The sequence below is a fragment of the Cheilinus undulatus genome, linkage group 7 (genome assembly GCF_018320785.1).
Source record: "Cheilinus undulatus linkage group 7, ASM1832078v1, whole genome shotgun sequence".
In the NCBI taxonomy this organism is placed as follows: domain Eukaryota; kingdom Metazoa; phylum Chordata; class Actinopteri; order Labriformes; family Labridae; genus Cheilinus; species Cheilinus undulatus.
In genome coordinates this window covers 52377347-52391891 of record NC_054871.1, presented here as the reverse complement: position 1 = coordinate 52391891, position 14545 = coordinate 52377347, and the positions used below count along the sequence as shown (strand labels likewise).

Below are 14545 nucleotides of genomic sequence, written 5' to 3'. Positions count from 1 at the left end.
CGGCTTCAACCATAACAACCAGAAGATTGTTTTATTATGAAGACATCAAAAAAAGCAAGTTTTTTCAGCTGCAGTGTGTTCATTAAATGCATTTGGGGAATAAGGCGTCTATGTTAAATTCTTGTTCTTATCTCTTAATGCTTATTCATATTATGGATTTAATATGAATTGAGCCTTTTGTTGGCTTTAAAGTTGCAGTGTTGTTGGTTGGCAGCAGAAACTGGTGGACTTTTGTAACTGAGGCTGGAGTGTGGGTGTGTAAAAGGCCCGGGCCGCACTAACACAACATTTTGATGTCAAGTGGGGAGCCAAAAAATATCTTCCTGCGGCCGCAATTGGCATGCGGGCCGCGAGTTTGAGACCCATGCTTTACAGGGTCTTTAAGGTATGTTGTATCTAAATACTATCAAATTATCAAACACTTTGACAACCTTATTGACGAAGTATCTTTATTAATGAACATAAGTTAAAGTTTCATTTTTCCTTTTTTTTTCTTTTTTGATGAAATGATGAATCTGTACTTTTAAAAAAAATTTCAGCAGATTCTACCAAAGCAGTGATAAACGCTAATTACAATATTTTAATCATGACTATCAGGATATGACACATCTCTTGTTCTGACTATTCTGCTTACAGCTGTCAAATACTGACAGTACAAAGCACACACTTCTGCTTGTCCGCATTCAAAAATATCAACTCTAGATGTATTATCATTTACAACAAGAGCCGGAAATGTACAACACAGGGAATTCAGTTTTTACTGGATGGAGTGTGGGAATGCTGTGAAAGGCAGTGTAAGATCTTATTGGTCAGCATCAGGACTATTTTGTTGTTCTGTCAGGTCTAGGTGTCAGTCTAGACAGACGATGCAGGAAAGATGACATTTCAGTTTTGTTGAATCAGTGGCGTCTACTACAAGAGTGCTGCCATTGAAAGTTCAGATTCAGGCTCAGTGTTGGATGATGTGCCGCATTCTGATCTTCCTCAGGGACTTAAGAAGATCACAGAAGTCCTGAGGGTCCAATATTTAGAACTCACTTTCTGAGAAATTGAATGCAGTCGATTTGTTCATGGTTAAGATATTTGGATTTTATCTGACAGATTCTGTGAAGCATCAAGTCATGCTTTTATCTCTGCCAACACCTGCTGTAGAGTGTAAGTCTTCCTATATGAGCTCTACTATAATCCTAAAGGACTATAGCTGTGATGTTTCTCCCTGCGTATGAGTGCAGAGTAGTGGCAGAGCTTCGTTTAACTGTTAGGTAATGTTACTGACAGATTCACAGCAAACAGGAGTTTACACCGGGTCACTGTGTCAGGCTGACAGAGGAGTGACACACTTTCTCTCACTGATGGAAATGGTCATAAAAGTGTGTCGCTGTTAGCTTCACCATCCTGTTTCCAAACTCCAGTACCGTATAAGTCTGCTGTAAGTTTTATGATGTTCTCCCCTGAGTGTACTGTCATCAGATCGCTGCTCTCCGGCTCTGTGCTGCTGTGGTTACAGACTCACTCAAGACCGAGACATGACTTGGAAAAAGTGAGGCTGCTGCGCTGTCACAAGACTGTGTAACAAACCAAACATTCAGACGTTCAGATCCAGATCAGTGAGTAGACATGTTTCTCCCTCCGGCTCTGTCTCTCTGGGAGGTCAAAGAGCAGTTCAGGACTAAAGTCTTTCTGACGTCACATGACTTTTTATGAATTTTTATGAAACACAAGCTTTTATTTAAACATTTAGTTTTGGCAGCTATTTTTAATTTTAGTCTTAGTTTTAGTCTTTAAATGAAATGCATTTTAGTTTTAGTCACGTTTTAGTCATTTCTACCCTTTTAAGTTTTAGTCTAGTTTTAGTCGACAAAAACTCAAAACATTTTAGTTTAGTTTTAGTTCATAAAAAGTCCTCACATTTTGGTCTTTACTTTTAGTCCAAGTATTTATTCTCTTGCCTAAATCTGGAACCAAATCATGGTAGTGTGTTCTCTGCACTCTGCCAAACCTGGGGTCCCTGCTTTCTACAGCTGAGAGGCAGAATAGATACAGATGCGTTGTTTTTGGACAGATTTACCAACAGTGGAGAAATATCACAGATTTAGAATGTCCGACGAAAACTACATGACATTTGAGTCTAGTTTTAGTCATTTTGACGAAAACTTAACTTAGTTTTTGTCAGTTTTAGTCATCACAGATCTATTTTTGTTAGTCTTAGTCTAGTTTTTGTCATAGGAAAATAAGGCTGTCGACGAACATTTTTACTCAGAGTTCTCGTCGATGAAATGAAAACTGGCAGCTAGGGCTAAGTTTGTGGGTAAAGGGAAATCATGATTGTCTTTGCTTACTTGGTCTTGTAGAATAAAGCCAATGCATGACTGCTTGTGTGCATTTCATGTTTTGTTTGTTTTCTTTTTAAAAGATAAAAATTTTTGATGACTGATGCAAAAATCTAATTTAAAGAGAACAAATAGCGAAGCATGATGCTATGACTCCTAATGTAGGACATTTAAGTAAATTTGTCCAGGACAGGGTGTGACGGTGTCAAATTTTTAATACTTCATTCAAATGTTAGTGTTTTTACTGCCATCTGATTAAAGAATTGAGCTGCACCTAACAGTTCTTACTTTACTGATTTATCTATTGATTAATATATACGGTGAATAGCTTGCTATGTTGTTGGAATCTGTTTAAGGTGTTCCCAGACTTTAGAGGAGTAGGTCCTCTCCCTTCATCTTCTGCAGAGCCAAATCTCTGACAGGCCGCAGTCGTGGTGTTCTGACACGCAGCTCATAAATCAGCGTATTTATGTATCAGTGATGATGAATATGTTCATGCACTGCCCCAGCTCTTGCACAGATGCATTAGTTTAAAATTTACTGACGGCCAAAGCCCTGTCAATAAAGATGGGACATCTGCAGATCATGTGAGCATGGACAGGTATTGGTGGTCAGTGTTCCTCTGTTGTATCAGGTCTATTGATGCTGGCATGTAGTTCCCCCAACTGATGATTCAAAGACCAGTTTTACAGAGCAAAGGGGTCAACTGTAGGTCAAACTCTGATCTGTTTTCATAGTCAAAGATGAGGATCATTGAGGTTTCCCTCATTTACAATGATGTCGAGTTACAGGATAATAATAAAAATAATAATAAAAATTAAAACACTACTACTAGTAATAATACATTTAGATAGTAATAATAATAATAATAATAATAATAATAATAATAATAATAATGACTTAAGTACAGATTATTAGCAAAGTTAAGAAGATTTTACTCAGAAAAACAATCACGAACTGTGGCTAAATGATTTGAAATAATCGACTCAAATTGTCTCAGGGAAATGAGAGTGTCAATCAAGTGTGTGTTGTAAAAGATTCCACATGTTTGGAGCACAAAAGCTAAAAGTGAATTTTCCCAGTTCAGAGTAAACATGTGGAATTTGAAGCATAAGACGGTCAGTCGAGCGAGTTTGGTAAGGTCCAGATGACCAGTTTAGCATTGATGTTATGTAAGATGGTGTACATCCAATAAGGGATTTATAAATAAATAGATACAGGTGTTCATCACGCCTCTGTGCCAGAGAAAGCCAACTAACTTTGTTATACAGAACACAGTGATGAGTGTTATAAGGGTCTCCTGTTAGAAATCTAAGAGCAGAGTGATAAACTCAGTCCAGAGATTTAAGAGTGTAAGCAGCAGCATGTCTATAGACAATATTGCTGTAGTCTAGCACTGACATAGAGACCGCTTCAATAAGACTTTTCCTACAGTTAAAGTGGAAGTTGGACCTATCTCTGTACAAGAAACCCAGTTTCTGACAAAGTTTGCTAATAAGGACTCTAAGCGTCTACTGTAGGGATACTGGGAATGATTTTAGTCACAGTGTTCTTCACACACTTCACCAGAGGTGGAAAAAGTACACGTTTATTCTCAAGTAAAAGTACAGTTACTTGGGTTCAAATGTACTTTAAAGGAACCTGACATGATCAGACAAAACCAACTTATTGGAGAGATACACTATATTGCCAGAAGTATTTGCTCACCTACATATGAACTTAAGTGACATCCCATTCTTAATCCATAGGGTTTAATATGACGTCGGTCCACCCTTTGCAGCTATAACAGCTTCAACTCTTCTGGGAAGACTTTCCACAAGGTTCAGGAGTGTGTTTATGGGAATTTTTGACCATTCTCCCAGAAGCACATTTGTGAGGTCACACTGATGTTGGACGAGAAGGCCTGGCTCTCAGTCTCCGTTCTAATTCATCCCAAAGGTGTTCTATGGGGTTGAGGTCAGGACTCTGTGCAGGCCAGTCAAGTTGATCCACACCAAACTCTCTCATCCATGTCTTTATGGACCTTGCTTTGTGCACTGGTACACAGTCATGTTGGAACAGGAAGGGGTCTTCCCCAAACTGTTCCCACAAAGTTGGGAGCATGGAATTGTCCAAAACCTCTTGGTATGCTGAAGCATTCAGAGTTCCCTCCACTGGAACTAAGGGGCCAAGCCCAGCTCCTGAAAAACAAGCCCACACCATAATCCCCCCTCCACCAAACTTTACACTTGGCACAAGTACCGTTCTCCTGGCAACCGCCAAACACAGACTCGACCATCAGATTGCCAGATGGAGAAGCGTGATTCTTCATTTCAGAGAACGCGTCTCAACTGCTCTAGAGTCCAGTGGCGGCGTGCTTCACAACACTGCATCTAATGCTTTGCATTGCACTTGGTGATGTATGGCCTGGATGCAGCTGCTTGGCCATGGAAACCCGTTCAATGAAGCTCTCTACCACTGTTCTTGAGCTAATCTGAAGGCCACATGAAGTTTGGAGGTCTGTAGAGATTGACTCTGTAGAAAGGTGGTGACCTCTGCGCACCATGCGCCCAAGCATCCGCTGACCCCGCTCCGTCATTTTACATGGCCTACCACTTGGTGACTGAGTTGCTGTCGTTCCCAATGGCTTCCACTTTGTTATAATACCACTGACAGTTGACTGTGGAATATTTAGGAGCCAGGAAATTTCACCACTGGACTTGTTGCACAGGTGGCATCCTATCACAGTACCACGCTGGAATTCACTGAGCTCCTGAGAGCGAGCCATTCTTTCACAAATGTTTGTAGAAACAGTCTGCATGCCTAGGTGCTTGATTTTATACGCCTGTGGCCATGGAAGTGACTGGAACACCTGATTTACATTATTTGGATGGGTGAGTGAATACTTTTGGGATATACAGAGTATGAGTGTGCCTAAATAAAGAGTCCTCTCGAGACTTGTTTTTCATTAACAGTTCTGCCTTCACCTTTAGGGCATCTTTAACACAGACAGTGCCACCGCTGCTGGAAATGGACACACACGCTGAATGAATATGCACCCAGTACACAGCTAGTGTTCCATGTCATTGAGGAGATGTGCTGACTGTTTTTAAATATCCTGGAAAATAGTATTACTGTATTGCTGTCTGACTAAGCGCTGATACAGACTCAGATTTTTACAAACCAAAGTCCTTGCATTTGAACTATGGCATCGTTTTCTCAATTACAAATCTTTCATGTCCATCTTTAAATTGGAAGTAATATTTGCCAAGTAGAGACATAATGGGCTGAAAAAGTGTGTCAGAGAAGGGTATTAAGGCCCATTTTTGATGAGACTGGGTAACAGTAGGTGTGACTTCTGTGTCTGAGGGTCTGTGAGGACTTCCAGGTGAAGTTGGCCTCGGTTTTTGACATGTTGTGGCTTTTGTTTGTCTTGTCCCTTTTGTTTTTACTAAATTGCTTGGGAGTATTTTGGACTTAATTGTTGACTTCTTGCTGCTGTTGTGAGCATGGATGGGCGATGAAGAGCTCTGGTGAAGAGTCAAGTATTGGATTTGTTCACTGGATCCTGAACTGAGCTCCCAGAACAGATAACACAGGGTTAGAGGTGATCATTGCATTCTGAAGTCAAACTTCTGTGCACGTTTTACATTTCTGGTAAAAATAAAGACAGAGATCCTCATCAGGCCTATCTTGTGATAGAAACCTTATCTCTTACACCTAAAGTCCAGATTGGATTGATCAACACTACTTTTAACATACATGTTAAACTGTTTGTCTGATGTCTAGCTTGAAGAATTTCCCAAAAATGTGTAAAATGCAGAGGGAGTTTACTGAATTGAAGGTGTTATTGAAGGTCTCAGACAGGTCTGTGTGATAGATCGTCACCTAAAACTGCTTTCATGTCATGCAAATGTGCCAAAATCAACAGATCTCAGCAATAGACCACACTAAAGGTGCCTGGGGTTAAGTGAACAGCTGTGTATGCAGAAAATGTCTCTTTAAATGTTGCTGGTATGCAACACGACAAAGGCTTTATTGAGAGTTATGAGAAAGCTGGAGTACCTCTGAGTTTCCAGCTAATTTGAATCATCAGCATCTGTCTCCACGCTGGTGGCTTTCGGCCCAAAAACCAGGTCTTTGCTGGCAAAAAGGACTTTAATTCATATTGAGGGGAGTTTGTGTGCAAAGAGGAGAGCTGCTGCTGCATTTGTCTCCTGAGGAATGTGGGGCAGGATGCCTGGGCTACTCTCTCCAGGGCCGTCCCTTCATTGTGCGCATACCTCCGCAAGATCAGGCCTCGTGCACCGTCTGCATTGTGAGCATTCTGCGGTCGAAGGGGTCACTGCCACCGAACCCCCTTTTGTCTGCACCGAGTGAAGGTAATCAGACAGTTACTATATTAGCTGCTGTCACCAGAGTTCACAGTTTGCTGATGTGTGTAGATTAAAAGAGTCAGTCATATCATTAGCTCCATACACATTCCTCCATTAATCATTACAGTTGGCACTCATTTATTCTTGTCATTTGATCACTATATTAATGACATGTAGTTGTAGTACAACTTTTTATCTCTCATGTTAACAGAGCTTAGAAAAAATATTTACCCCCTTTGATTTTTTATGCTTTCATTGACTTTATAAAAAAAACATAATAGATAATAGATATATATAATAGATATATATATATATATAATAGACCAGGGTTAATCATAAATATTATAATAAAGACTATACCCTATTATTATAGGCCAGTGTTAATCATTAATATTATAATAAAGACTATACCCTATTATAATAGACCAGTGTTAATCATAAATATTATAATAGACTATATCCTATTATAATAGACCAGTCTTCATCATTAATATTATAATAAAGAATATACCCTATTATAATAGACCAGTGTTAATCATTAATATTATAATAAAGACTATACCCTATTTAATAGACCAGTGTTAATCATTAATATTATAATAAAGACTATACCCTATTATAATAGACCAGTGTTAATCATTAATATTATATTAGACTATATCCTATTATAATAGACCAGTGTTAATCATAAATATTATAATGGACTATATCCTATTATAATAGACCAGTGTTAATCATAAATATTATAATGGACTATATCCTATTATAATAGACCAGTGTTAATCATAAATATTATAATAAAGACTATACCCTATTATAATAGACCAGTGTTAATCATAAATATTATAATAAAGACTATACCCTATTATAATAGACCAGTGTTAATCATAAATATTATAATAAAGACTATACTCTATTATAATAGACCAGTGTTAATCATAAATATTATAATAAAGACTATACCCTATTATAATAGACCAGTGTTAATCATTAATATTATAATAAAGACTATACCCTATTATAATAGACCAGTGTTAATCATAAATATTATAATAGACTATACCCTATTATAATAGACCAGTGTTAATCATTAATATTATAATAAAGACTCTACCCTATTATAATAGACCAGTGTTAATCATTAATATTATAATAAAGACTATACCCTATTATAATAGACCAGTGTTAATCATTAATATTATAATAAAGACTATACCCTATTATAATAGACCAGTGTTAATCATTAATATTATAATAGACTATACCCTATTATAATAGACCAGTGTTAATCATTAATATTATAATAAAGACTCTACCCTATTATAATAGACCAGTGTTAATCATTAATATTATAATGAAGAATTTTCCCTGTTATAATAGACCAGTGTTAATCATAAATATTATAATAAAGACTCTACCCTATTATAATAGACCAGTGTTAATCATTAATATTATAATGAAGAATTTTCCCTGTTATAATAGACCAGTGTTAATCATTAATATTATAATGAAGAATTTTCCCTATTATAATAGACCAGTGTTAATCATTAATATTATAATAAAGACTCTACCCTATTATAATAGACCAGTGTTAATCATTAATATTATAATAAAGACTATACCCTATTATAATAGACCAGTGTTAATCATTAATATTATAATAAAGACTATACCCTATTATAATAGACCAGTGTTAATCATTAATATTATAATAAAGACTATACCCTAATATAATAGACCAGTGTTAATCATTAATATTATAATAAAGACTATACCCTATTTAATAGACTAGTGTTAATCATTAATATTATAATAAAGACTATACCCTATTATAATAGACCAGTGTTAATCATTAATATTATAATAAAGACTATACCCTATTATAATAGACCAGTGTTAATCATAAATATTATAATAGACTATACCCTATTATAATGGACCAGTGTTAATCATTAATATTATAATAAAGACTATACCCTATTATAATAGACCAGTGTTAATCATTAATATTATAATAAAGACTATACCCTATTATAATAGACCAGTGTTAATCATTAATATTATAATAGACTATATCCTATTATAATAGACCAGTGTTAATCATAAATATTATAATGGACTATATCCTATTATAATAGACCAGTGTTAATCATAAATATTATAATAGACTATACCCTATTATAATAGACCAGTGTTAATCATAAATATTATAATAGACTATACCCTATTATAATAGACCAGTGTTAATCATAAATATTATAATAGACTATATCCTATTATAATAGACCAGTGTTAATCATAAATATTATAATAAAGACTATACCCTATTATAATAGACCAGTGTTAATCATAAATATTATAATAGACTATACCCTATTATAATAGACCAGTGTTAATCATTAATATTATAATAGACTATATCCTATTATAATAGACCAGTGTTAATCATAAATATTATAATGGACTATATCCTATTATAATAGACCAGTGTTAATCATAAATAGTATAATAGACTATATCCTATTATAATAGACCAGTGTGAATCATAAATATTATAATGGACTATATCCTATTATAATAGACCAGTGTTAATCATAAATATTATAATAAAGACTATACCCTATTATAATAGACCAGTGTTAATCATTAATATTATAATAAAGAATATACCCTATTATAATAGACCAGTGTTAATCATTAATATTATAATAAAGACTATACCCTATTATAATAGACCAGTGTTAATCATTAATATTATAATAAAGACTATACCCTATTATAATAGACCAGTGTTAATCATTAATATTATAATAAAGAATATACCCTATTATAATAGACCAGTGTTAATCATTAATATTATAATAAAGACTATATCCTATTATAATAGACCAGTGTTAATCATTAATATTATAATAAAGACTATACCCTATTATAATAGACCAGTGTTAATCATTAATATTATAATAAAGACTATATCCTATTATAATAGACCAGTGTTAATCATAAATATTATAATGGACTATATCCTATTATAATAGACCAGTGTTAATCATAAATATTATAATGGACTATATCCTATTATAATAGACCAGTGTTAATCATAAATATTATAATGGACTATATCCTATTATAATAGACCAGTGTTAATCATAAATATTATAATGGACTATATCCTATTATAATAGACCAGTGTTAATCATAAATAGTATAATAGACTATATCCTATTATAATAGACCAGTGTTAATCATAAATAGTATAATAGACTATATCCTATTATAATAGACCAGTGTTAATCATTAATATTATAATAAAGACTATACCCTATTATAATAGACCAGTGTTAATCATTAATATTATAATAAAGACTATACCCTATTATAATAGACCAGTGTTAATCATTAATATTATAATAAAGACTATATCCTATTATAATAGACCAGTGTTAATCATAAATATTATAATGGACTATATCCTATTATAATAGACCAGTGTTAATCATTAATATTATAATAAAGACTATACCCTATTATAATAGACCAGTGTTAATCATTAATATTATAATGAATAATTTTCCCTGTTATAATAGACCAGTGTTAATCATTAATATTATAATAAAGAATTTTCCCTATTATAATAGACCAGTGTTAATCATTAATATTATAATAAAGAATTTTCCCTATTATAATAGACCAGTGTTAATCATTAATATTATAATAAAGAATTTTCCCTATTATAATAGACCAGTGTTAATCATTAATATTATAATAAAGAATTTTCCCTATTATAATAGACCAGTGTTAATCATTAATATTATAATAAAGAATTTTCCCTATTATAATAGACCAGTGTTAATCATTAATATTATAATAAAGAATTTTCCCTATTATAATAGACCAGTGTTAATCATTAATATTATAATGAAGAATTTTCCCTGTTATAATAGACCAGTGTTAATCATTAATATTATAATAAAGACTATACCCTATTATAATAGACCAGTGTTAATCATTAATATTATAATGAAGAATTTTCCCTGTTATAATAGACCAGTGTTAATCATTAATATTATAATAAAGAATTTTCCCTATTATAATAGACCAGTGTTAATCATTAATATTATAATAAAGAATTTTCCCTATTATAATAGACCAGTGTTAATCATTAATATTATAATAAAGAATTTTCCCTATTATAATAGACCAGTGTTAATCATTAATATTATAATAAAGACTATACCCTATTATAATAGACCAGTGTTAATCATTAATATTATAATAAAGACTATACCCTATTATAATAGACCAGTGTTAATCATTAATATTATAATAGACTATATTCTATTACAATAGACCAGTGTTAATCATTAATATTATAACAAAGACTATACCCTATTATAATAGACCAGTGTTAATCATTAATATTATAATAAAGACTATTCCCTATTAAAGTAGACCAGTGTTAATCATTAATATTATTATAAAGACTATACCCTATTATAATAGACCAGTGTTAATCATTAATATTATAATAAAGACTATACCCTATTATAATAGACCAGTGTTAATCATTAATATTATAATAAAGACTATACCCTATTATAATAGACCAGTGTTAACCATTAATATTATAATAGACTATACCCTCTTATAATAGACCAGTGTTTATCATTAATATTATAATAAACACTATACCTTATACTATACCTATACTATTTTGTGATATTCAAGTACTAAAGTCTTTTGAGATCGCGGATTTTTCATTTTTGTGAGCTGTAATCTGTCATCATCTAGATTAAAACAAAACAGTTTTGAACTATTTCACTTCATAATGTTGAATCTAAAACATGAAGAATTTTCACTTCTTGAATTAATTGACGGGAGAAGGAAATAAAGTTTTCATGATATTCATCCTGCAGCTGATGTTCACAGCTGTTCTTGGCAGGTATATTAGCTGTAAATATCTGCTGAAATTCAGATGTCTGCTGAAGAGATAATTACCTTTATCAGTTACTATCTGATGATACCAAAGTCACACCATTAATGTTCATCCTTAGAAAACATCCCAACTATTCTCAGTGTAACAGAAGTGACAGACGAAGAGTGTGAAACCATGGTTTAGCCTGACCTGGATGTCCCTTTTACTGTATTTATAGCCCAAGCACAATTTATTCTGAATAATTCTCGATAAGTTGGCTGTTATATTAAAGTTTAAACCACAAAATTGACCACGTGCGCTGATGTGTTCCTTCCTTGAGGACTACTAAACTGAGCACCCCTGTGTCCTTGTAAATCACACATGCTTGTAAATCACAGAACAGATGAAAGGATAAATCTGTTTTGTGGTGGCGTTGATATTCTCCTCAGGTCAAATTAGAACAGCAAACTGAATCATTTAAAACCCATGACAACACCTGAGGACAGAGTGAACACAAATTAACATGTGGCACAGAGATCATTTGGTCTCAATCTCTGGGGAGCCAAAATATATTTAGAGTAGAAGCTTGAGGAGTTTCCCATCACTGCCAAAACATTGCCAACATGTTTTTGCAACTTAGAAAGAAAGCAGAAGTTTGCTACAGATTTACTCCTCTACTGAGAAACTTCCTTATGAAACTGATGCAGTTTTTCAAAGTGCTGGCAATTTTAAACTCTCGTCATACATTTTAACATTTTATAGCAATATTGATCTCAGTTTTACGTAACGGAGAAGGCTCTGCTCACAAGACACTCCTTGGGTTAATCAAGCAGCAGGCTTTGCTAGAAACTTCTATATGGATAGATACATTAATGATTATGTGTACTGAATATAGTAAATTCCAAAGCTATTACTGCAAAGCAGCATAAATCTCACTAATGGTTCAACAAGCTTTATGGAGGAGGCTGGGGTGGAGGTGAAGCTTTATGCTATAAAGGAGGAGGCTGGGGTGGAGGAGGAGAAGCTTTATGCTATAAAGGAGGAGGCTGGAGGTGGAGGAGGTGAAGTTTTAAGCTATAAAGGAGGAGGCTGGGGTGGAGGTGAAGCTTTAAGCTATAAAGGAGGAGGCTGAGGGAGGAGGTGAAGCTTTATGCTATAAAGTAGGGCTGGGCGATATATCAAGTATACTTAATGTTTCCTGGCTTTTGTTACCCACAATGTATAAAATGACTATATCGCGAATATCCGAGTGTAAATTATGTGGAACTTTGTTTTTTGTTTCTTAGACTAATATTGAGGTGAATTATGAGGTATAACTGTTGCACTGAATGTCATTTCCTTCCAATGTTATTTCAGGATCACCAAACCGCTGACGTTTGCTGACTGTGTTGGAGATGAACTTCCTCTGGGGTGGGAAGAAGTTTATGACCAGCAAGTGGGAGTTTACTACATTGACCACATCAACAGTGAGTACATAACTTTGACCTTAGATCACCAAAATAAGTAAAAAAATAAAGATATATAACTGAGAATGATCTTGGACTCAGATTTTACTACAGAGACATATACACATGGACAAAATAGTTGGAACCCTTCCACCCTTTCAGTGGTCACTGCAAAAAACTGGAAACTGACTAAAGTAATAATGAATACAAACTTACAGAATTAACTAATAATACCAGACATTGTTTTTGAATTGTGCTTCAGCAGAATCATTCTAGAAAACAAACTAATGAAACTGGACTAAAATGATAGCACCCTTAACTTTATATTTTGTTGACAACCTATTAAAGGGGAATCGCTGCAATCAAGTGATTTCTGTAGCTCTCAATCAGGCTTCTGCACCTGTCCCAGGTATTTTGGCCCTCTTCTGGTGATCAAACTACTCCAACTGTCTCAGGTTTGAAGGGTTCCTTCTTCAGACTGTTTCAGCTCCTTCCACAGATGTTCACTGGGGTTTAGATCAGGACTAATAGAAGGCCACTTCAGAATAGTCCAGTGTTTGGTTCTTAGCCGTTCTTGGCTGTTTTTAGCTCTGTGTTTGGGCTCATTATGCTGTTGGTGGACCCATGACCTGAGACTGAGACCAAGCTTCCTGACACCGGGCAGCACATGTGGCTCCAGAATGCATTGATAGTTTTGAGATTTCATTGGACCCTGCACAGATTCAAGACCCCCTGTGCCAGATGCAGCAAAGCAGCCCCAGAACATAACAGAGCCTTCTCCATGTTCCACAGTAGCTACAGTCTGCTTTCCTTGGATGCTTCATCTCTGCGTCTGTGAACATCGAGCTGATGTGACTGTCCAAAAAGCTCCAGTATTGTCTCGTCCATCCAGAGGACATTCTCTCAGAATCTTTGTGGATTGTTAGTATGCATTTTGCCAAATTCCAGTCTGGCTTTTTTATGATTTGCTTTCAACAGTGGAGTCTACCTTGGTCGTCTTCCATTAAGTCGACTTTAGCTCAAACAGTGATGATGGTGCGTTCTGACTCTGATGGACTTTAACCTTGGAGTTGGCCTCTAATCTGTTTGGAAGTTGTTCTGGGCTCTTTGGTTCTCGTTCTTATTATCTGTCTCTTTGTCCAGGGAGGTTGGCTACAGTCCCGGGGACCTTAAACATCTGAATAGTCTGGTCAGCTGTAGTCACAGGAACATGGAGGTGCTTGGAGATGGTCTTAGCCTTTACCTTTAACATGCCGGTCTATCATTGTCTCTAATCTCCTGGGACAACTGTCTCCTTAGCTTTCTGTGCCCCACGTTCAGTGTGGTCCACACCATGATACCAAATTGCACAAGTAGGACTTTCAGCCTTTAACAGGCAGACTGACTGATTACAGGTTTGAAGACATCTGTGATGCTAATTACAGGACACACCTGAGTTTAAAATTTCCCTTTTGTCACATTATTTTACATCTTTTCTAGGGCTGCTGGTGTCTGATTTTC

The 14545-nt window shown here is 34.7% G+C and overlaps 1 protein-coding gene across 1 annotated transcript in view; it reads left to right on the top strand.

The window, feature by feature from the left end:
- wwc3 (WWC family member 3) overlaps positions 1-14545 on the top strand; it is a 116183-nt gene that overhangs the window by 36858 nt on the left and 64780 nt on the right. Inside the window, exon 2 of the mRNA XM_041791128.1 lies at positions 12957-13066. Within this exon, the coding sequence (XP_041647062.1) occupies positions 12957-13066 (110 nt within the window). The remainder of the gene's footprint in view (positions 1-12956; positions 13067-14545) is intronic.